Source organism: Camelus ferus, chromosome 3, assembly GCF_009834535.1.
Source record: "Camelus ferus isolate YT-003-E chromosome 3, BCGSAC_Cfer_1.0, whole genome shotgun sequence".
Taxonomy (NCBI): Eukaryota; Metazoa; Chordata; class Mammalia; order Artiodactyla; family Camelidae; genus Camelus; species Camelus ferus.
Genome location: NC_045698.1, coordinates 22245771 through 22268818, shown reverse-complemented (window position 1 = coordinate 22268818; position 23048 = coordinate 22245771). Strand labels below are relative to the sequence as shown.

The 23048-nt window shown below is 43.4% G+C and overlaps 1 protein-coding gene across 3 annotated transcripts in view; it reads right to left on the bottom strand.

Moving 5' to 3' along the window:
• The window catches only part of PDZD2 (PDZ domain containing 2), a 342111-nt gene that overhangs the window by 199495 nt on the left and 119568 nt on the right, over positions 1–23048 (bottom strand). For all 3 annotated transcript variants that reach the window (XM_032470570.1, XM_032470584.1, XM_032470578.1), the window contains exon 2: positions 21667–22491. In XM_032470570.1, coding sequence (XP_032326461.1) covers positions 21667–22142 — 476 coding nt within the window. In that variant the 5' untranslated portion in view covers positions 22143–22491. The remainder of the gene's footprint in view (positions 1–21666; positions 22492–23048) is intronic.

Sequence of the window (23048 nt, the reverse complement as noted above, 5' to 3'; positions counted from 1 at the left end):
CAGAGGAGGCCTCATGGCTTCACTGCCCTGGCCACAGCCCTCACTAGGTGAGTCTGAGCCTACGTGTGGGGTCTAGCCTCTTGGCCCTTCTACCAGCTACCACATCAGCTCCTCCTGGCTGCCATCCATTCGGAGGTTTGTTAAGCTTCACAGGTGATGTTGGTTACATAGCAACAACATTCTAGGTCAACACTGCCCTCCAGGTCCAGGTTGAGGTATTCACCAGATCGCCTCAGCCCACACCCTACTAACACCCTTCAGGAGAAAAGAAACAAAGCCCTGTTGTTCCTGGAGTCCTCACGGGGGGTCCAGAGGGCCCAGGGGCTTGGAATGGATCCACATTTCTCTGTCCACCTTTGTTTCTAGTGGCCACTTTCAGGTTATTGTCAACAAGTGTCTTCACCTTTCGATGAGTTCTGGGAGGAAGCCAAGTACAGCTGACCCTTGAACAGCACAGGTTTGAACTGCAAGGGTCCACTTATACACAGATTCTCTTTGATAGTAAATACTCCAGTACTTCCGTGATCTCCAGTTGGCTGAATCCGTGGATGCAAAACCATGGACAGAGAGGAACAACATATACAGAGGGTAGAAGGTACTATAAGTTATATTCAGATTTCTCACTGCACAGAAGGTTGGTGCCCCTAACCCCTACATTGTTTAAGGGCCAACTGTCTTCACTGCATTTTGTTTAACCCAAAAGTTCATCCTTTAATGGATACTTGGGTTGTTTCCACCTTTTGACTATTACAAATAATGCTGTTACAGACACTTGTGTGCAAATACCTGTTCAAGTCCCTGCCTTCAATTCTTTTGGGTATATTCCTAGAAATGGAGTTGCCAGTCCATATGGTATTTCTATGTTTATATTTTTTGAGGAACTGCCTTGCTGCTTTACACTTTTTATTCTACTCACCACTCCCAGTAAAAAGTTGTAGAGAAGATATAAGACAATATATAAGTATATATTGGTGTGGACTCTGAAAGGGTTGGCCTCTGTTCTCTTTGAAAGCACTCTTGTCTTCTACTACGATGAAAATTTCCTTATAAAGACAGAATTGTATTTAAATCATTTTTATTGGTTATTTCAAGTCATTTATCTTTGCCCAAACTTTTCAGTCAGTTTACAGGTTTTCCCACCCTTGGTTATTCTTTGTACCATTAAGTTCAACCACCTTGACCTCTTTTCACTTCCCAAGCAATTACTCTTAAATGTCCAGTCTCTGTGAATTACTGCATCTTGTTTCATCCTCCATCAGACCATCTCCTTTTCTACTGGTTAATGACCCATGATAAGGAAAAACACTGAAAGGGAGCTGAGTCCCCACACCTAAATTGCCCCAAGGAAGGCTTCATCCTGCTCACTTTCCCACTGGGGGAGTTCTTCAGCTGGAGCAATTTTGGAACATAAACTCCAAGTTTGAGAGGTGCCACAATGGCCCTGAAGTCTCTGGAGAAGACTTGGTCAGGAAAAGAAGAAGAAGAAGAAAAAAAAAGAACTTCATGGAAGGATAAATCTCCCAAAAGCCTTTGAGGAACTGCCCCTCTATCTGGACAAATCAGAAAGTTTGGACATGGTGCAAAAGTCCCATGAAAACCTATCTAACTTTGTCCTGAAGTGATTCCAGCTTTCTACCTTTATGTGGATGATCAAGTGTGTCTGTGAGCCTTGGAAAAAGGGATAGAAGAGAATTACAGCCAATACTTCAGGGCTTGGTTCAGTGATGGGACGATGGTTGTGATGATAGAAGAATTTTGGGAGGCAAGAGGAGCTTGACAGAGGTAAGTGGGTGTCCTAAGAAAGCTAATTAAAAAAAAAAAAAAAGACCTGAAAATATAAAAAGTAAATTTAACAAGTTAAATAAAGAAAGATGCCATTAGAGTAAACATGATAAGGGTATGGTTTGGGAGAAATTTTGAACAATTAGAGTCAAACAGAAAGCTGGGAAAAAACCACGATGGTGCTGGACACGTAAGTTATCTTATGGTGATTAATACCACTTTATTTTGGGGGCGGGGTATAGCTCAGTGGTAGAGTGTATGCCTAGCATGCACGAGGTCCTAAGTTCAATCCCCAGTCCCTCTGTTAAAATAAATAAATAAATAAACCTAATTACACCTCCCCCCAAACAAACAAAACCAATTAATAAGTAAAAATTTTTAAAAATATTACTTTATTTTGGTTAAGGGTAGGGATGTTAATAACTGGTAAGGAGTATGAAGGAGGGCCCTGTGGTCCTAGTGAAGTTCTGTTGCTTGATTTGAGTGATGGCTAATAGAAAAATTCACTAGCTGAACACTTATGATTTGTGCCTTTTTCTTTATGCTATACTCTTAAAAACGTTATTGGAGGAAGAATATCTGGAAATGATAGGATAAGGACCTACAAAAAATCCATTTCTCCATAAAAGCAACAAGAACACTGGGAAAAAATTATCAAAAGCAACTTTTTCAGAACTCTGGAAATTAACTAAAGGTTTGAAGCAGCCGAAGAAGCACTTACTCAAGAAAAATGGCAGAAAGCACAGTGAGCTCTGTGGCATTTTGACTTACACTATTACCATCTCTTTCTCCCCAGCTCCCCACGGCCTTGAAAACCGACAGCCTCACAACTATGGAAGCTGTGGAAACAAGCAGCTTAGCAGCCACTGGGTCAGAGCAAGTTTGGAGGTTCTTAAAAGCTCTACCCCCAAAGAACTGTCAGTATTGACCAGACTGGCAGCTCTCTGAAAAGCTCCATTTTCAGGACTTAACTTCATTTGACAAGATTCAGAGTTGAATCTGCAAGAACAGCCCTACCCCTAGGTCATTTGTTGAAAACAATCAGTGACAATTGTTTAACATCTGTAACTTAGTAGATGAAAATATCTGCAATCATACATTTGATGATAAGAGACTTGTATTTAGACCATATAAAGAATTCTTACAACTTAACAACAAATAAAGGCAACAGATCCAATTTAAAAATGGGCCAAGGATTTAAACACACCTTTTCCCAAAGATACACAGAATGGCTAAAAGCACGTGAAGAGGTGCTCAACATCAGTAGTCATAAAGGAATGCAAATCAAAACCACAATGAAATACTACTTCACAACCACTAGAATGGCTGTAATAATAAAGACAGATAATAGCAAGTGTTGATGAGAATATGGAGAAATTAGAACCCTCATACTCTGCTGGTGGGAAAGTAAAATGGTGCAGCCCTTTTGGAACACAGTATGTCAGTTCTTCAAAAAGTCACACACAGAGTTTCCATATGACATCAATTCTATTCCTATGCATACACACAAGAGAACTGAAAACATATGTCCACACAAAAACTTTACACCCATGCCTGCAGCAGCATTATTTGTAATAGTCAAAAAGTGGAAATGACCCAAATGTCCATCAATTGATGCTTAAACAAATGTGGTGTGTCCATACTACTGGAAAATTATTTGGCTATGGAAAGGAGGGAAGTTCCAAAACATGCTACAACATAGATGAACATTGAAAGCATCATGCAAAGTCAAAGAAGCCAGGCACAAAGACCATCTACAGAAATGCTCAGAATAGGCAAATCTATATATAGAGAGAGTAGATTAGTGGTCACCAGGGGCTAGGAGAAGGGAGAAATGGAGAGTGACTTGTAAATGGGTATGGGGCTTCTTTTTGGAAGGATAAAAATGTCCTAAAAGTTGGTGATATTCAACTCTGAATATATAAAAGTGCTCAATTTTACACTTTGAAGGGTAAATTTTATGTGTGAACTGTATCTTAATAAAGCTGTTGTAAAACAACAAAGTTGATTTAAAGATTCTTTCATATCATTATTAATCATATTATCCCTACCCTAAGGGTGAAGCAGTTTTCTAAGGCATGGATGCAAGCCCCCCATAAAATCAGGCATGTTGTATGTCTTATACACCAACATTTCCCCAATACGTACAGCCAGGGCTAAAACATAGTTGGTGGACAATAGATATCCTTATGACTAAAACAGTAGAGGGTTTAGAACCAGATTTCCTGACTTCTGATTCTTCTTTCCATAGTGGAGAGTTGTGGTAGACAATGGTGTCATGAATGAGGGATTTGAGGTCACATGGCTAGAGTGCTGCTTACAGAATTATTACTGTTATACTATTTCAGTAATAGTACTTAGCAATACTATTATTATGACTATGACTCCTTACTGGGAAATGGGTATGCTGTTTATTTAAGCTGGAGGCGCTCTCTGTTGGGACAGACATGCTATTTGGGGGATGGGTAGTAACTGACGAGCATCCTAGCCAAAAACACCCTCAGGTCTTGGAGGCAGGTAAGCCTGGCCTTGGTTTCAGGCTCTGTTCCTTAGCAGGTATGTTTGCCTAATCTTTCTCAGCCTAAATTTCTTCATCTATAAATGTAGGTAATAATACGTACCTCTTACCTCATGGGATTGTTGTAAGAATTAAAAAAGAGTAAGCATAATGCATGTGGCTCATATGCATAATATTTAATAAATATTTTCACTGATTATTAACATCAAGTGACCAAATAGGTTTTCAAATATCTATTGGCCAGGAGTTGTTTTCAGACCTCTCAGAAGGCCCAGGAAGGGTTTGGAGCTCACTCTACCCTTCAACATGGCAGCGTTGAGCAAGGCGGAGGAAAACAGTGACTCCTCCCTCTCCCATGGCTCCCACTCCCCAGCAGCCGGCAGCCGGGCTTGAAACCAGCACGATTATTCAGGGGGTGTGGTGGTAAAAAGTGTGAGACAGGAAACATCTCACCCTTAGAAGAGAAGAGGGACACAGGCAGATTATACCCATGTCAACCGGTAACTACCCCCCATTTTATAATGGTGCCATATTTAGTTGTTTTTCTTATTAAAAAGGAATGCATGCCCATAAAAATGCAAACTATGCCCAGGTACAGAAAGTAGAGGAGGGCCGATTGAACTTGAATTTGTTGCTGATATATTAGAAGTTGTAACCTCAGGAAAAGAGAGCGAGAGAAAAAAAAGCTTTCATTTTGCTTGACATGTGGTAATAACGTATCTATAGAAATGAATTACAATGCTAGAGAATATTCTATAATTGCTGGGGAGAATTGTGATTGTTTACATTATGTTAGGCAACCAGCATAGTGGCACATGGTAGGTCCTCAGTAAATGGTAACTATTATTTCAAACACCCATTTCTTACACACTCTCCTTGTATAGTAGGCACTACTATGAAATAAACTTAATTGAATAGTGCCCTCCAGAGGCCACTGGGATTCAACTGTGCTGACAGCTGAAATCTGGAAAGAGCACAGAGAAACTCAGTTTTATGTGGACAAGGAAATCGAGCGGAAACAGGTCCAGTTAGACGCCGTGGGAACTGATGCTGAGAACTGCAAGTCCCCAAGACCCTGGCAGCTCCTGTCCCATCCCACTCTCTCTGGGGACATTGTCTCTCAGCCCTGCCCATTTCTGCATGTCCACTCTGTGTTGCTCTAAAGGGACAGACTTCCTCTTGAAATCTGCCTGTCTGTGACTTCAGGCATGTGGCTCTGGCTCTTCCTGGACATGATTCCTGACCTGACTCCATTTGACCTTTCAGCTCAACTCAAAGAGCTAAGCAGCTTCGTCTCTCACTGGCTGGATTCCAAATTCCCAGGAGACAAAACTGATTACCAGTCTAGAGGCTGGATTTAGTTTATCCATCCCTGGTGGATGGCCAGTTGCTGGAGGTAGGGATGTGTGTGTGTGTGTGTAGGGGGAGGGACATAGGGCATGGTCACATGTACAAAATAAATTTAGCACATATAGAATGTGCAGAACTGTGGGAGGCACTTCCAAGAGTCTGCCGTCCTCATAACGATGAGCTAGTATTTACAGTGTTTACCATGCACCATGACCCTGCTGAGGGCCTTCTATAAGCACGTCTCATTTAATCCTACAGCTTTCCTATGAAATTTGATTCTGCTATCATCTTCCACCTTCAGAAGTAACTGCTGGTGACAATGATTGCATATCTTTCAGTAACTGATTCGATGCATTTTAGCCCCATTTTAAAGGTGAGGGAACCGAGGTTTAGAGAGGTAGAGCTAAGATTCAATCCAAGATACTCAGAATCTGAAGCCTGGCTGTTAACCACCCATCCCACCCTGTCTCCCAGTGCAGCCCCAGGAGAGAGGGGATAATGTGGCCGACACAGAAGAAATACCAGATTTATTCTCAGGAAGTTCACTATCTGATTAGGGGGGACAAGATTTATACATGGGGAATGATTAGTAAATGACACAAGAGGGATTAAGTACTAAATCGTGTGTTGCCACTGTACTAGTTTCCACTGCTGTGTGTGTAACAAATTCCCACACATGCAGAGGCTTTGGAGCAACCTCCACGGATTAGCTTCCTGCTCTCTAGGTCAGATGTTCAGCACAGCACGGTGGGCTCTCTGCTCAGTGTTTCATGAGACTGACATCAAGGTGTCCGCTGGGGCTGCCAACAATCTCATCTGGGGCTCAGGGACCTCTTCTAAGTTTATTAGTTGTTGGCGGAGTTCAGTTGTTTGCAGTTTAAGGATGGAGGTCCCTATTTTCCTGCTAGTTGTCAACTAGCAATTCTCACTGTGGATATTTGCTTTCTTCCAGGTCAGCTGGAGCCCGTCTCCCTGGCTGCCCCATCTGCTACCAGCCAGAGAACACTCTGCTTTTCAAGGACTCATGTGATTAGGTCAGGCCCACCCAGATAATCTCTTCTTCTTAAAGTCAATTGTGTCATGGCTAACCTGATCATGGGAGTAAAATTCATCCAATTCACAGTCCTGGGGGATATGAGGGTGTATACACAGTGGGAGTGTGTAGAATCCTGGGAGCCGTCTTAGAATCATGCCTATCACACCCATGAAAATAGATTTTGTATGTGTAGGTCAGAGCTGTTCCCAGGAGGGGGAAAAGGAAAGGTTTTGGGGAAGAAGGAGGGGGCTGTGGGAGGGGATTGAACTGGGCTCTAAGGGACGGACCATGTTGGAAAGCATTCTCCTGAGACGACCTTAAAAACTCAACACCATGACTCAAGATAATTTGGGAAAATTAATGGATAAGAATTCCAAACAATATTAGAAAAAATTTCAGCACCAAGATGGAGGAGGAAGCTAGTACCACTGGATGTAACAACATGATCAAAATACTATGTGATGAGCATAAAAATAGACATACATCTGAGAACAAAAACAGAACCCCCAGAAACAGAAATGTATGTATATATGTATGTGTGTGTATCATAAGTCAAGCCTCAAATTAATTGAAGAAAATTAACTATTAATAAATGATGTTTGGATAGTTACACAGCAATTTAGAAGAAAAGAGATATAAAATTTCCACTGTACATCAAAATAAGTGCCAGCTAAATTAGATTTTAAATTATAAAGACAAATTTAAAATACAATCATGAAAATTGGTAGAAGAGAGTTTCAGGTCTTTGGGAAGACAGCAACATATCATGATTGAAGCAGTGAAAAGATGATTGCAAAAGAAAAAACTCAAACTCACCATAGAAACAGTTAAAATTCCTACACAGTAATCACAATTTATTAAAAGATTAAGGGGAATTTTAACTGCATAGGGATTAGAAAGATTAATATCTATAATACCTAAATGCATATTCCAATGCTGAAGATTAGGACCCCAACAGATAGTAGACAAAAGACATGAATAGATGATTTAGACAACAGGTAAAATCATCTAGGAAAAATAATATTAGGGGAAAATGGTCAAATTCTCTGATCAAATAAATGCAAATTAAAACCATAAAAGTTATAGATATTTCAAATTAAGTTAGTTAATTTCTATTAAACATAACTTTAAATGATAATATCCAAACCTGAAATGATCCTGGTACACTGTACTCATACACTTTTGGTGACAGTATAATTTAGTAAAGCCATTTGTGAAAAGCAATTTGGCAAAATATCCTTTGACAGTCCCACTCCTGGTTTATATCTGGAGGGAACTCTAATTCAAGAAGATACATGTAACCCCAATGTTTATAGCAGCACTATTTACAATAGCCAAGACTTGGAAGCATTCTAAATGTCCATCAACAGATGACTGGATGAAGAAGTTGTGGTATATTTATACAATGGAATACTACTTAGCCATAAAAAAGAATAAATGCCATTTGCAGCAACATGGATGGACCTGGAGATCGTCATTCTAAGTGAAGTAAGCCAGAAAGAGAAAGAAAAATACCATATGATATCACCCACATGTGGAACTTAAAAAAAAAAAGAAAGAAAAAAACCAAGTACACTAATGAACTCAACTACAAAAGAAACAGACTCGCAGATATAGTAAACAATCTTATGGTTACTGGGGAAAGAAGGTGGGAAGGGATAAATTAGGGAATTTGAGATTTGCAAATGTTAATCATTATATATAAAAATAGATAAAAAACAAATTTCTTCTGTGTAGCACAGGGAACTGATATATTCAGTATTTTATAATAACTTTTAATGCAAAAGAATATGAAAACTAATACATGTATGCATATGTATGACTGGGACATTATGCTACACACCAGAAACTGACACATTGTAACTGACTATACTTCAATAATTAAAAAAGTCCTTCCAGGAAAGTCCTTCCTTTCATTCGAGGAAATTTGTCCCCAGAGCATGATTCCAAAGGAAAAAAGCCCTGGTCACAAGCATTTTAAATGCAGTGTTATACATAGTATTGAAAAACTGGGAATGACAAAAACAGCCTGCTTACCTAAATTACCATTGATGTCTATGCTTATTAAGACTATTAAGATGGAACATGGTTGAATATGTTATGGGAAAAAGCATAATACAGAATTCTGCCCAAAATATAATTCAATATTTTGAAAGTATTCCTATGGTGTTGGTGAAACTGTGGGGAAAATAGCACTTTTATACACTGTCAGTGAGGATATAAAGTAGTGTAACCTCTTGGGCAAAGCAATCTGCAATGAGTAAAAAATTTTAGATGTGCTTTTTTTGAAGATTTCACTTCTAGGAATTTATCCTTCACGTAAATGTCCATGTACGGTACACAGAGAGACATGTGAACATAAGGTTTATTGAAGAATTATTGACACGGCAAAGACTATACAATGAAAATACCCATTAAATGCTGAATTAAATATCACATTAGAACCCTCTGGTGGAATATTATACAACTGTTGAGAAGAATAAGTGGAAAAATGGCATGTTCTTCTGATTGAAACAATCTCTAAGCTAGATTTTTTAATTAAAAAAAAAAGTTAAGACGCAGAATAGTGTAGCTATTGTGCCCCTGTTTGTGTAAAAGGGAAATAACACAGAGAACCTGTATATGCTTAGAGAACTCCTGGAAAGATACTCCCAAACTGGTAACAGAGTGGGGCTCTGGGGTGTAGCTGGTTTTAGTTTCTAGAGCGTGGGGTCTGAATTGAGGCAAATTCTCACTCACTGGCCTTCTGTTCTCCTTGAATGTCTTGCCATGTGCAAGCACTACTTTCTAATGGCAAAATAAGAGTTAAGAAAGTTCATCTGAAGAATAGATATTGCAGATGAACACAGATGAGGTGGAAATAGACAAATCTGCAGTGTTAGTGTGCTGGGGCTAAAGTCACATGGTCACAGATTAGATAGTAACATAAAAAAATCAAATTAATTGAGAATTAGAGTAGTAGAAATGAAAGTCATTTTTTTTCCCTTTAAAATGCTATTTCAATGTTGCCACTGAAGTAAATAAAGATTAGTGTAGGGAGAGGGACTGGGTGCCTGAGGAACTAACTGGTAGCTTTATAACTATGCTGCCCTCGAATGAACAAAGGGAAGACTAATCAGCCAAAGAGAGCTCGCACAATGGTCCAGGGAGCAAGCAGTTAGCAAGACAAGCGAGAGGAGGGGAGCCAGCGTGTCTGCGCTGGGCGGGGCGGCGGAAACTGAGGGGTCACCCCGAGAGCAAGTACGGAGGAACTGGCAGGGTTTAGGAAGAGTCCCAGCCCGCAGAGCCCAAGGAAACCAGCCCTCTGGAGAGCCAGTCAAGGAGGAGTTGTGGGCACAGGGCTGATGAGAAACATCTAGATCCCACAAATCTCAAAGACGTTTCCTTCCCAGGTAGGGCTAACCTCTGGACCTGTGAGATGACTGCTTTAGAAGTGTTGATTTCTCATACTTCTCAGCAAACAAACAAACAAAACAGTATGGACATACACTATTGTACTAATACATTACACACATTACAGAACAGATATGAAAACCCTATTTTTAAAAGATACACTTAATACGAAGTGTTTAATATTTAAAAATCTTTTTTCACCTTTGCTAAAATAAATTCTATAAAGTGAATATTATTTTTAGTAAAAGCTATATAGTTAAATAGACACCAAAGTTTTCAGAAACTTGGCTTAACACTTTGGGATGTGATAATTCACACACTTATGGTCTAGAGTTCAAAATAAATAGATGCTGGTTTTAAAGGCTGCTCTAGCTGAAGCTGTCTCACAAGGATAGGGGATCCCAATGTAAATAGTACGTTAATGGCAGCACTTAATAAAAAGTAACATTCATTTTCCAACACTATTTACCACTGGTGCAAAGGTTTGGGTTGAAATTTTGTGTTAATTTTCAACTTGGTTGAGTTTTTTGTGCCAAGTTATTGGGAAGTACTGTCTTTTAAAATAGTTTTTAACATGTAAGTTTTATAAAATTCTTTGGAAGATTAAAAAATAGACAATTTTGTTCACAAGATTTCAAATATGTGCATATGAAACTTTTTGTTGGCAAACGTAGCATTTTGGCGGAAAAAAGTATTAAGTGTGGAAACATTTCCAAAAATCTATCTTGCAAATGTTCTTTCCATAGCGTGAATTGCTTTCGAATAGTAGTTTCTACTTTCGTATTCATTGTTTCAGCCCTTGGAGAGACAGGTGCCGTGAGTCTGTGTTTGCAAAAATAGTCTCCAGGAAGCAGGACACTGAGAATCCCTTGTTTTCATAGATAAGGCAGGCAAATTTGAACCAATTGTAGAAGAAAAAAGTCACGGTCATGTTTAAGTTCGATTACTCTGCTTTTGATTCAAGATGGACATCAGACCTCTCTAGAGTAAAACCTTCCCATGGTTGTTCCCTGTCTTACTACAGAGAAGAGGGAAAATTCTACTAATCTTAAATGTCTTATTTTTTACAAAAGTAACCATACTGATGCCATCCTTTAGCACTTTTGGCACTTCTGTCTTTAGCTTCTTTGCTGCATTGACTTTCCTAGGACCAATGCGGTGACTCCGTTGCATGTTCTGGCCTAGTTTTGTAACTTCACCCTGAATTTAAAATTCTAATTAAAGCAGCTGTTACCTTACATAATTTCCCCATCAAGTATTATTTTAACTAACGAAGTCATTGCCTTTTGAAATATATATATATCTTTTCTGGTCCCTCTTGCCTTTAGTGACTCACGGTAAGTAGGTGTTGTCTTGCATTACTGAAACCGAACCAAGCAAATACCCTTATTTGGAGCATGTGAGAAACAGCAGTGCTTTTCCCTCCAAAGGCACTGCAAACGGCCACGTGGCGTACTGTTTCTTTAAAACTTCCACAGTGTTTCTGTGTATCTTCCAGCAGAATTTGCTGACAAAATCAGGCATTTTATTTTGTAGCTGTATTGTTTTCCATGTATTACTTTAGCTATTTTTACTGCATCAGGAAGAATGAGTGTTTTCCTAATGGCATGTGACTTTTTGCCTTCAGCAATTAAATAAAAAAAAAAAATTTCAAATAGGGTCTTAAAATATTCAGTTGAGTAAAATTCTGGGCTAGATCTAGTATTGCATAATTTTAAACATTGCTAAAAACATTTAGTACTATTTGTATTCAGGTGGTGGGTATTTAGATTTTAAAGATCTTGCTAATTATGATGGCCTCATATCGTTAAGGATTATCTCAAGGTGCAATCTATGCTTACGGTGAGGTTTTTCTTTAATAATAGATGCTGGAAATCTCAATTTCATATAGACTCTTGATAGCTTTGAATATTAATTTTTTGCCTGACTTCTTATCAATCTGAATAGATTGTCATTGTCTTACCTTATAATGCAGTTGAGCACATCCCAGTGGCAAAAGAAGGGTCAACCCCAGCTATTTTCTTATGGTTTACCTGCACCTGCATTAATTATTTTTAATCCTTTTGTTTTCTCCTCAAGAACTTTAGTTTATCTGTCCATTTGGTAAAGATAATTTAAATCCAACAAAATACTTAATTTAATCCATAAGCCTGCTTACGTAAACTACTGTTTCTTGAAATAAGTCAAAAGTCAATGAATCAGTGGGGGGGGGGGGGTTGGGGATCACCTCTTCTGTCCTCAGGACATGGGACCCTCTGATGTACAGACTGAGAAAGGATGCCAGCCTCAATCCACAGCCAAAACATTAGCCAAGCTCAGTTTCTTATTTCTTTAAGATAAAAATACCTCTTGAGATGCTAATAATTTCTCCCCTTACCCCATGGACCTTCTTGGGCATCCCACTTGGGTGACGAACTTTCTAGAGTGTGAACCACTTCCAGCGACTGCCATTTAAGTCCTCTGTGCCTATTCTGCTGGGTCAGACAAGGACCTCACAGGAATGGACATCTGGACTAACTAAAACCCTTGAGTCAGGGAAAACTCTCAAGACTGACTATGCAGTTTGACAGGGACCTGTATTTAACAGTGCTTGAATTTTTAAGGACACCTGCTTCCTCCTCCCCTGACAGTAGTTCAGATCTCCTTCAGGGGTATTTGTGAAAATAAGTCTGTGATCCCAAAGGTCAAAGGTTTCTTAATAAATCCTGGCCCCATTTAAATGGACTAATCTTCAAGTCCAGCCTAAGGGCAGAGCGATCGTGCATTTCAGCCTCAGAAATAGCCCAACCCTCCATCTCCCTCCCCCCAGACCCCCACCTCCACCCCAAATGGCTAAAGTGAAGTCCAAGAGACCTTATAAATGAGAGAATCATCCTTTCTCTGGTGAAGAAAGAGCCCTGAATGAGGTAACTGTGGGAAGAGTCAGCTATTAGACCATCACTGGTGCCCCTGCATCCAGGTCTCTGTAGCTCAGAGGTACCAAGGACCCGGATACTCACACCTTTGGGCATTGCTCTGTGCATTTCAACATTGGTAAGCCCAGCCATCCCCATCCCAAACACCACTACTGGTGACATCTCCACAACCATTTATTTAAAATAGTATAACTTAAACTCACACCCTCAAAATCTTTGGAGGAAGATCATATGCCAAAGAAGAATCCCAGGAAAAAATCTGTACAACTGTTGAAAACCCATGATGTATTAGAAACTGCACACAAGATACACATAACACACACACACACACACACACACACACACACAGGTCCTGAAAATATCAGATTTTAATCCCTGTCTAGGAGAAGGCAGCAACCACAGTCCAACACCAAAAGACAGGAATTCAAGACTTTAAACTTCTGTACTTAGCAGAAGTTAATTAGGAACAGCCGAGCCAGGCTGTGTGGTTATCTGCCTCCACGTGAGAAGGACAGAGAGGGACAAAGATGGAAACAGGTGCTGAAGCCTGGACAATGACCTTTTGGGAAAAAAAAACAAAATAAAACTCTTTTGAGGACCTCTGGTGCTCAAAATGAGAGAATTAAAATGCTTACCACTTACTTAACACCAGGACCTTAAAAATGAAGTAGAAGTCAAAACTCCTGAAGATGGTCCCGGAGTGCCCACAGAGAGAAGTCAGGCTGGTAACACTATAATCACACGGAGATGCTCTAATCTTTTTTTTCTCTGTATGGTTTGCAGTGACAACAATTCTCAAAAGTAATGCCACAAGTTTCAAAGCGAGTGTCCAAAGTGGGAGATTTGGGTTTTCCATCTCCCAGGGCTGAAGTCAGTCCCCCAGCAGTAGCTCCGGCAGGGTACCAGGAGAAGCAGGTGGCCGGGGTGAAATTAAAGAGCATCTCTGGATGGAGCTCTAAATCCTCACTCTCCTTTAAATCATGGAAAGTGACACCTTTTATGCAGTCTAGTCCCTCAGGAGAACAAGCAGACCCTGAAAAGCCGCTCTGTAAGTGGCTCCTGACGTTACCTGTGGGCTGAGATTAAGGGTGCGCCGAAGTTGCTAAATTTCTAAAAGAACCCACCCTGTTGGCTGGTGGAGTGTTTGACATCGCCCTGTGACTCACGCTCTCCTGAAGGCTTTCTGATCCCAGGAGGCTTGAGTTGGGCTGAGGAAGGACAGCTTCCCTCCACCATCTGTCACTAAGAGCTAAGCAGCCTACTTATCTACTTGCAGTGGACCTGAGGGCCAGGTGGGTGTTAGGAGGGGATGCCATGCGGGGGGACCCGGGGTGGGGCACCTCCTGGGGGCAGCAGGAGGAGGCGGATGGTGCCTGAGTCACTTTCTGCTGAGGGAGGGCTCAGATCTGGCCATTCTAGACAGAGTTCTGAAGGCTGAAAACATCACCCTCACAGCACAGCTGAGAAACCCACACAGCCTCCTGAAAAACAAGCTTGACTAAACTCGCAGCGCTCTGCTTGACTTCAGCCACAAGATGGCAGGCGAGGGCGGAAGAAATCCTCCACAGCCTTGCCCAGAAAGCGCTGGGAAGACCTGAGGGCAAGTCCAGTCTCAGACCATCAATCACACGTTTATGAAGCTGCTAGAAGTTCAACCCTTATTGAGAAGGAAGGTTCTTGGTGTAATTACCATTCAGGTAGAGAATGGATGCAGAAACATATAGAGAAACTTGATTTCCTATTTGTTTTTTAATGACAACAGGCACGTGCAAAAAAAAATTTTCCCCTAATTTCATCGGTTACTGTCGGTAGTGTCAAGCATTGAAGAAAAAGTTCTAGCATTTGAGTCAGAGGCCCTGAATTCTAGTCCTTGCTCTTCTCTTAAGAAGCTTCCTGACCCCGGGAAACCGCGTCCAGATCCTCAGTTTCCTCCTTGGTAGGACAAGAATATAGGACTTGGAGGAACTCTGGGCTCCCTTCCAGAAACCAAGATGTGAAATGAAATAGCACGTGGGGAAAGCAGGCCGAGAAGAACGCAGTGAGCACGAAGGCAGGGCCCTGCAACGCTCCATTTACACGGCATCCTTGGGGAAGGGGCCGTTCCACATGACGACTTTTCCAGATAATTGAATTTTAAATGCTGCAACGTGTTTTCCTTTTAACCTTTGGTAATGGAAATCTTTCTGCAGTGTATTACACGCTTCTCTGACTCCCTAAACGGCAAACGGAATATAATTTAACCTTTCCTGAACGTTCTAGGTCACCAGGATGCCTACCTCTTACTATGTATACACTCATGACTAGAGCGCTGGGTGCCTTTGGGCACATTCAGGAAGGCAGGGCCCTCATGCACGATGGCCCCAGGGACCCTGTTATAAAGCTATAATTGGCAATTCTTCCTCTCTGCAATCTCCTACCTCACTACCTGCCATCATTTCGCCAAGTAACACCTTCTAGCAGCCTCCTGACACTTCTTTAAAATATGCTATAACCTAGACAGAACTCAGGGTTGCCATGGGTAACCAGAGTCTGAGCTTGTAACACCCCTAAATTTAATTTTACCCACAGTTAAAGGCAGTGGGTACTGTGCGGAAGGTTGCTCCTGGCTAGGGCTGATTCTCAGCTCAGCTGCCCAGTCTGGAAGGCTCCTGCACCTGTTGGCCAGTGTTGCTGCGCTGCCCTGGGCCGCCTGCCAGCCCAGTACCCGGGCCCCTCTCCTGGGACCACATAGGTATCTCACGTGCCAGTAACTCAAAGGCACAGTCTGGCCCTGGGGGCTCCAGGACCCCTTCCTGCACGCATCAGCATCCTTTCCAACAGGCTGGTACCGACACCACATCAGCTGCTCAGTATTTGATTATCACCCTAGTTTCTGGGCTGAAGATTTACCCTCTTTCCTGGTGAGCCAATGTCACAGTTTTAGGCTCTTCTCTGTCCTTCAAACTCAAAGGCCTTTTCTTAGTTCATGCTGTGCTCTGGGCTCAGGTCGCCTGAGGCTGACCAGGAAGGGTGTTAAAAGATACCTTTGACTGAACATCTATCACGTGCCAGGTGCCTGTTCAGTCCATTAAATAAATCATCTTATCCCATCCATTAAGTGATCCTACTAGGGGAAGCGTCAACCTCCTGTGGCTGAAGGAACTTGCCTACACGGCCAGTAAGAGGGTCTGGAAAACAGTCCATCTCTCCGAGGCACGTATTCTTTGCCCCATGCTCTGCTCATGTTTATTAATAAACTAAAGAGTCCAGTGGAGGTTCACATTCTGGAAAATACATTTTAAGTGGAACATGGATCCTTTTACTTTTCAGAAAAGGCTACTTGTTTTTGTTTTGGTGTGTGGGTTGTGTTTTAATTAATTCCACATTTTGTTACCAATTTGGAACAATCTGTCCTCAGGGAATAGATCTGGTTTACTTATAGAAAGCTAGCCCAGGGAGGAAGGGACTAGGGTTACAAAGTATTCGTTGTAGGAAATAATCTGAAAAAACCTTCCCAGTGCTCCCTCCACCAAACAGATGTAAATAGAACATTCCAGAAAACCTCATCTTCCCCAGAGTAGGTATGATAGCGTCACAAACAAAAACATTCCTACATGTGTTACCAGCTATGCCTGCAAGATGGGCATTTGACATCAAACATTACTGGCATTGCTCCCCGTCTCAGAAAGTTCTCTCAAATGTCACTCCGGGATGATGCTGTTATCACTCAAAAGAATGAGGGGTTCCCAGAGCTACCTGGGGATCCTAGAAGCCAACTGCAGACCTCAGGAGTATCAGTCAGTCAGGGAGAAAGCAGAAAGGCGTCTGTAATTTTGGGACCGTCACGGGTTATGCTCCGGAACTGGTCCTGGGGTGCAGGAGGGTGACAAACTCATCGCTATGAATTCTCTGCTCTTCCTCCAGAGATGAACTTTCCAAACTGACCCTAAGCTGATTTTTTAAATAAGCAAACCATGATCTCATCTTCTACATTTTGCACCTGCTCCTCCCACACTTAACACACACACAATTTTCAGAGTGTCCTCTTCCAAAAACATCCACAGGGCTCTACAGTTTCCACAGTAACCTTGTCAGGAAGGAAATTGTTTGAATAACTGAGTAGCCATAGGTGACAGGGTCAAAATGTCACGTGTGTTAGTTTGTTAGGACTGCCATAATAAAGCACCACTAACCCAGGGCCTGAGCAACAGCGATTTGTCTTAGAATTCTGAAGGCTACAAGTCCAAGATCAAGGTGTTGGCGGAGCTATGCTCCCTCTGAGGTACTGGAGAAGTATCTGATCCTGGTCCCCCTCCTAAGCTTCTGGTAATTCCTTGGCTTGTGACAGCATAACCCCAGCCTCTCCCTGCATGCGTGTCTGTGTCCAAATCTGCCCTTCTTCCAAGGACAATAGTCATATTGGGTTAGGGGCCCCTCCTACTCCCACATGACCTCATTTTTTTTAAATTAAAGTATTGTTGGTTTACAATATTGTGTTAGTTTCTGGTGTACAGCACAGTGATCCCATTATACATTTATGTATATATATATATATATATATATATCTATTCTTTTTCATTATAGGCTATTATAAGAAATTGAATATAGTTCCCTGTGCTCTACAGTAGGACCTTGTTGTTTATCTATCTCATATAGAATAGTTTGTATCTGCAAATCCCAAACTCCGAATTTATCCCTCCTGCGACAACCTCATCTTAACTAATTACCTCTGCAATGGTCCTATTTCCAAAGAAGGCCACATTCTGAGGTATGGGGTGGGGCTAGGACTTCAACATATGAATTTGGTGAATAGGATGCACAATTCAACCATAACATTATCTAAAGTAATTTTGAATTGAAAATTAAACTCAAGAGAAGGAGCAGAATGCGTTGCCTGCAGGAGGGCCTCATAGTGTAATTCCAAGTGATGTCGTGGGTGACTTACCATGCTGGTGGGGTGGCAGGGAAGTTAATGTGCTGACACCCGAAACCTGTTGCTTGCAAGTAACGTGAAGAGACAGTCATGGAGGGGGCTGTTCGCTGAGGGGCAGACCCCTAATTCCTACTCACCACTTTGAAGAACAAAACCTAAACAGGTATGTGGGAACATTTAGTGTTGAAGGAAACTATTAGTCAGTTATAAAGAGTGAAAAGGGACATCTTGAGAACATTCAAAACACTTTAAACTCTTTGGTACCTAATCTCAAAGTGCCTCCAGTCCTAAAGCTCGGACTAGATGCAAATTTGCCAGAGGAACTCAATATTAAACTGGGTTTCCTTTTATAAGACATGGCGGTGGTGGTGAGGGGGGACTTCTGTTTCCTTGTCAGTTTGAGTAGGTGGAAGCCTTATAGTTTGTTCTCGTCACTTGCTTCCCCGGTATCTACGAGGAGGTATTTTGTGAAGCAGTAAACCACCCATGAAATTAAGCGCCAGACCACGGGACAAGGACAAGGTATAATCTGGGGCAGATTTGGGGTGGCACAGCACAGGATTTAGGGGCACAGGCTGTGGTGGCAGCTAGACCTAAGCTCAAATCTGGTTCTGCCTCTTTCTTAGGTGACCTTGGCCAAGTTACATGGCCTCTCTGGGGTCAAGGTCTCTCATCTAAAACTGTCCTTAATAGAGTTGTGGTCATTATTAAATGACATAGTGGAGGGCAGAGTGTTCATATGGTAGCACCTGTTCAACAAGTGGTATTTCTTATAATTATTCCAGAGAGCTAAGGAGTGGATCTTGAAAAATCAACCTACTCTCTTTCTCTCCTGTCTTGTTAACTCCTTGGTTGTTTGTTCTGGGCATTGGGAGACCACGGCTCCAGGAACCTTTGCCTCTTTACTTGATTCACTTCCATACCGTCTTGGCTTTCCCTTCTCCTACTCCTGCGTCTCAGTGGCTTCCAGGTAGACCAGCCTCACCTGGCCCCTCCTCGTCCAGGGCACACGCAAGACCACCCCACCAGAGATGGGAATTTCCAAGTCATGACTGTTTACTAGTAAAAAAAAGCCATGTTTGGAAAATCTACTTCCTCTCATAACCCTGGGCCCCTCACCTTTCTATTCTTCTATATCTTTTTTCTTTGCAAAAACGGGCATCATCCTACCACTCCCTCCAACAACTAAATTAAAATCACAAAGGAACCCTTCCTTATGGCTGCAAAGCCATCTTATTCCAGGGCCAGATATATTTTCAGAGCCTGGGATAGAAAAATTTGCCTCCTACAGACCCCACAGCCTTAAGCAAGACAAGAGAAGAGCTTCCTGAGCAGATGAAGAAAATTGCCCCATAATGGGAAGACTTTTTCAGCAAGGTCCTAAAGACCCCACCAACCTCTGGGATAAGAAAATCCCAGGCTTCCATAACACTGTCCGTGTACTATAGTCGTTTTGACACTTTTATTAAGCACAGTTTACTAGTCACAGTGCTAAGTCCTACATGTGCATTCTGTCATCTTTTAGTCAGTGGTATCAATAGTGTCATTGTTCCCATTTCACAGATGGGAAATCAGAGGCCCAAGAGGGGTGATTTTCCCAGGGTCAACCAGCTGGTAAGTGGCGGCACCTGGGGAGGCAGCCCCAGCTGTCTGGCTCCGGGGCTGCAGCTCCCAACCACAAGGCTCTCCTGCTGCGTGTGCCCTCCCTGCTCCTCCTCCTATTTCTCCATCCCAATCCGCTCCCTACAGATCAGACAGCTGCAAATGGTGAGGGCATTCATGAATAGCTTTGAGAGGGCTGCCTCTTGGTGGTCCCCACTTCCAACCTGAAGGACCCCACCACCAGGGACTAAAGCCACCTTCTCAAGTCCTTATAGCATCTTGAGTGTTACCACGGTCAGCCCTGCTCCTTTGCTAAGAGTGATCTCTAACCGCAAATAAGAATATTTCTCATCAGCACCCCTCCTTGAAAATGAGCAGCATCTCCCAGTAACTGCCAGTTAGGCACTCAGCCATTAGCCAAGAGCATCTCATCAGTCGAAGAGGCAACCCAAAGGAAATACTGGTGAGAGTGTCCACTGAGCAAGTACCCACAGCAGCCAGCCAGTCTTGTGCTACATCCTTTCCATGCACCTGCTCATTTAAACTCAGACCACACGGCACGTGCCTGATGACTTCTTCCTGACTCTCCATGTCAACGCTCCACCCTTTTCTACCCTGCCTTGTGCCCCAGGGCGCTACCACATACAGACAATATCAGTGGGCTCCCTTGCCCCTGTCTGATTCCTACTAATGGGAAGCTTTAGTAGGAGACGGAAGGGAAGGAGAAGATTGAAGTCAAGGTATTTCTGCTCGGCTTCTTCTCTTCAAGGTCTTCTCGGGTTAGATGTCACTCCCATCAAAAGATCATCATGGTTCTCAGTGTGGCTTTCTCTCCATGATGCTCTCCTTCTGGGATATAGGAGCCCTTCTCACAGGAGCCCCTGAAGGCTTGACCAAACTGACGCATCGTCTCTTCTCTTGTCTCTTTCACATATGCCCATCATTCAAACCCTGGTGTGCAGTAATGGGTTAATGCAGCAGGTTTGGGGGATTCAATCTCTGTATATTTTAAAGAAAGGACTATCCCTTGACAGACTCCTGGAAGGCAGCCCTCTAAGCCCTCATCCTGCCTGATAAGAGTGTCTTTGTATACCTGGGGCCTTGGGCCATACCAGACAGATGATGCTAATAATGTGATATACGGTGGGGGCCGTGGGCCATGTGGGATTAGTTTGACCCCTGGAAGGACTAGATACCGAGTAACTGATGCAACCACACAAGCACTCCATGCCTGAGTGACTGACCCCCAACAAAAACGCTGGACACCAACGCTTGGGTGAGCTTCCCTGGTTCACGATACTCCATATGAGTTGTCATACATCACTGCGGGGAGACCTCAGTGCTCCTGGACAACTCTGCTGGAGAGGACACCTGGGAGCTCGCGCCTGGTCTCTCCTGGACTCCACTCTGTGCACCCTTTACCTTTGCTGACTTTAATCTCATTCCTTTCACTATCATAAACTGCAATCAGGAGCATAATAGTTTTTCTGAGCTCTGTGAGTTCTTCCAGTGTATCACTGAAGCTGAGGGTGGAATTGGGGACCTGAACTCACCGGGGAAACAATAGAACAATAACTCAGTGCCATGGTGGGTGGCCACATGGGCAGGAAGCAGAAATATGTATGTTCATTCAGATGAGATCCTAGGGCACCTTCCAGGGAGGGGAGACTGGGGGAGTTGGGGTTGGTCTAAAGATATTTCTAAATATCTTGAGGGGCTTCTGGATTATGAGTCTGTGACAAAGGTGACACAGGACAGCCAGATGGAAACGTATCCAGGACCCAACCTTTGGTGCGGTGATTGGAGGTGAGATGCTGGGTTGAGTGGAAAAGAGGGTCTAACTCAATGTGACATTTCTCCTTCTCTTTCTAAAGAAACAGTCATGTACTATTTCTTTTCTTTCTACCCCAAGTGTCAAGGAAAAAGGAAAGACTCCAAGCCTAATCTTCTCACAGAGAATGAAGCAAAAAAGAAATATATAAATGCCACAAAGCTTCAACTCAGAGTATGGATTTTCCCTTTATAGGATAAATGCCATCAGCTTCTTCCCTTGGTAGGAACCGCAACCCTCTGCAGCTGCAGATCCCAGCATCAGACGTAAGTGAACCACAGGGGCCCCACATCCAGCCCCCATGCCAGCTGGCGTTCCCCCACTCACCTGGCCCCGCTGACGTCAACTCCGACCATCAGCTGCCCGTTCAGGGAGAGGATCTCATCCCGCAGTCGGACCTTCCCACTCTTCCCTGCCGGGCTGTTCTTCCTCAGCTCTGTCACCCAGATGCAGCCCACATCCAGCACAGGGCCCTGGTGGGTTTTCCTCTTCTTGCCCCCTCTGCGCTTTTCTCCATAGTCCCCGAAAACAGGGATGTTCCCAAAACTGAGGCCCACAGTCTCTGTGTCCCCCAGCTCCTTGGTGAGGTACACAGTGCAGATCTCCATGCCTGGGGGGCTATGCTCAGGCGGGACCACGCTCTCATCCACAGCAAAGTTCAGCTGGATGTACTCCTGCAACTTCTGGATGGCCGCCTGGCAGAGGCGCTGCTCCGGCCCGTCCCCGCCCTCCCGCAGGCTGTTCTGAAGCCACTGGTAGAGCAGGGGCAGGTGCAGCCCGGCATTGTCCTGGGTGATGGGCATGGTGCTCACTCCCGGGCGCCAGCATCATGAGCGGACCTGCTCCTGGGGGCCGGGCCCCACGGGGCCCCACGTCCCTTGGGAACGCGGGCTGTCATCAGCTTTGCCTGTGTTCATGTTCGGGCTGGCAGACGAGCTGAAGGAACGCTGTTTGCCTTGGCAAGGAGAGGACGGGACACAATTAGAACAACAGTGGAACAATCGCTGGGCCTGGAGTGCTTGGCGAGGGAAGGAAGGAAGCGTCCCACCAGTTCCCGCTTGGTTCACTTCGCGGCGGGGCCACTGCGAAGGACCTGGAAACGAGCTGTTCCTCCAGCAGCGACACGGTGACCTCCCCTGGACTCGTTCACACCTGGAAGAGGAAAAAACAAACCTTCCAATCATAACAGTGAGCTTCCTACGCAGAATATGTGGCCTCTTGAGATACAGAGGGACGGTGTTTGCTTTTTGATCCAGGAGCCTCATGTCTCTCCCCACTTCTCTCCAACCCACAGCTTAGCTCCCTCCACCCTGTGCACACACAGACACACACTTATACACAGATACACACACACAGATGCACGCACACATGCATGCACACACATACACACCCTTCCCCCAGACAAGAAACCTCTGGAACTCTGACCTTCTCCAGGAAGTTTCCCTGATCAGCGGGAAAATAAGATGACTTTTGCTAGACAATCCCCACCAGACTCATACCCATTAGGGAGTCTGTGTGACAAGACTCCCCAGAATATTGGAGGGGGTTTCTGCCTGGACATATTTAAGAGCTCACATTCCTAGGAGGGTCAAATCTATGTCCACCTGCCTTGATCAGCCCAACTGCACGCACAGTAGGTCTCTCCATCCCGGGACTCTGTTCTGACAGCACTACCAAGAGGAGAAAGAGCCAGTCAACACCGTGGGGAG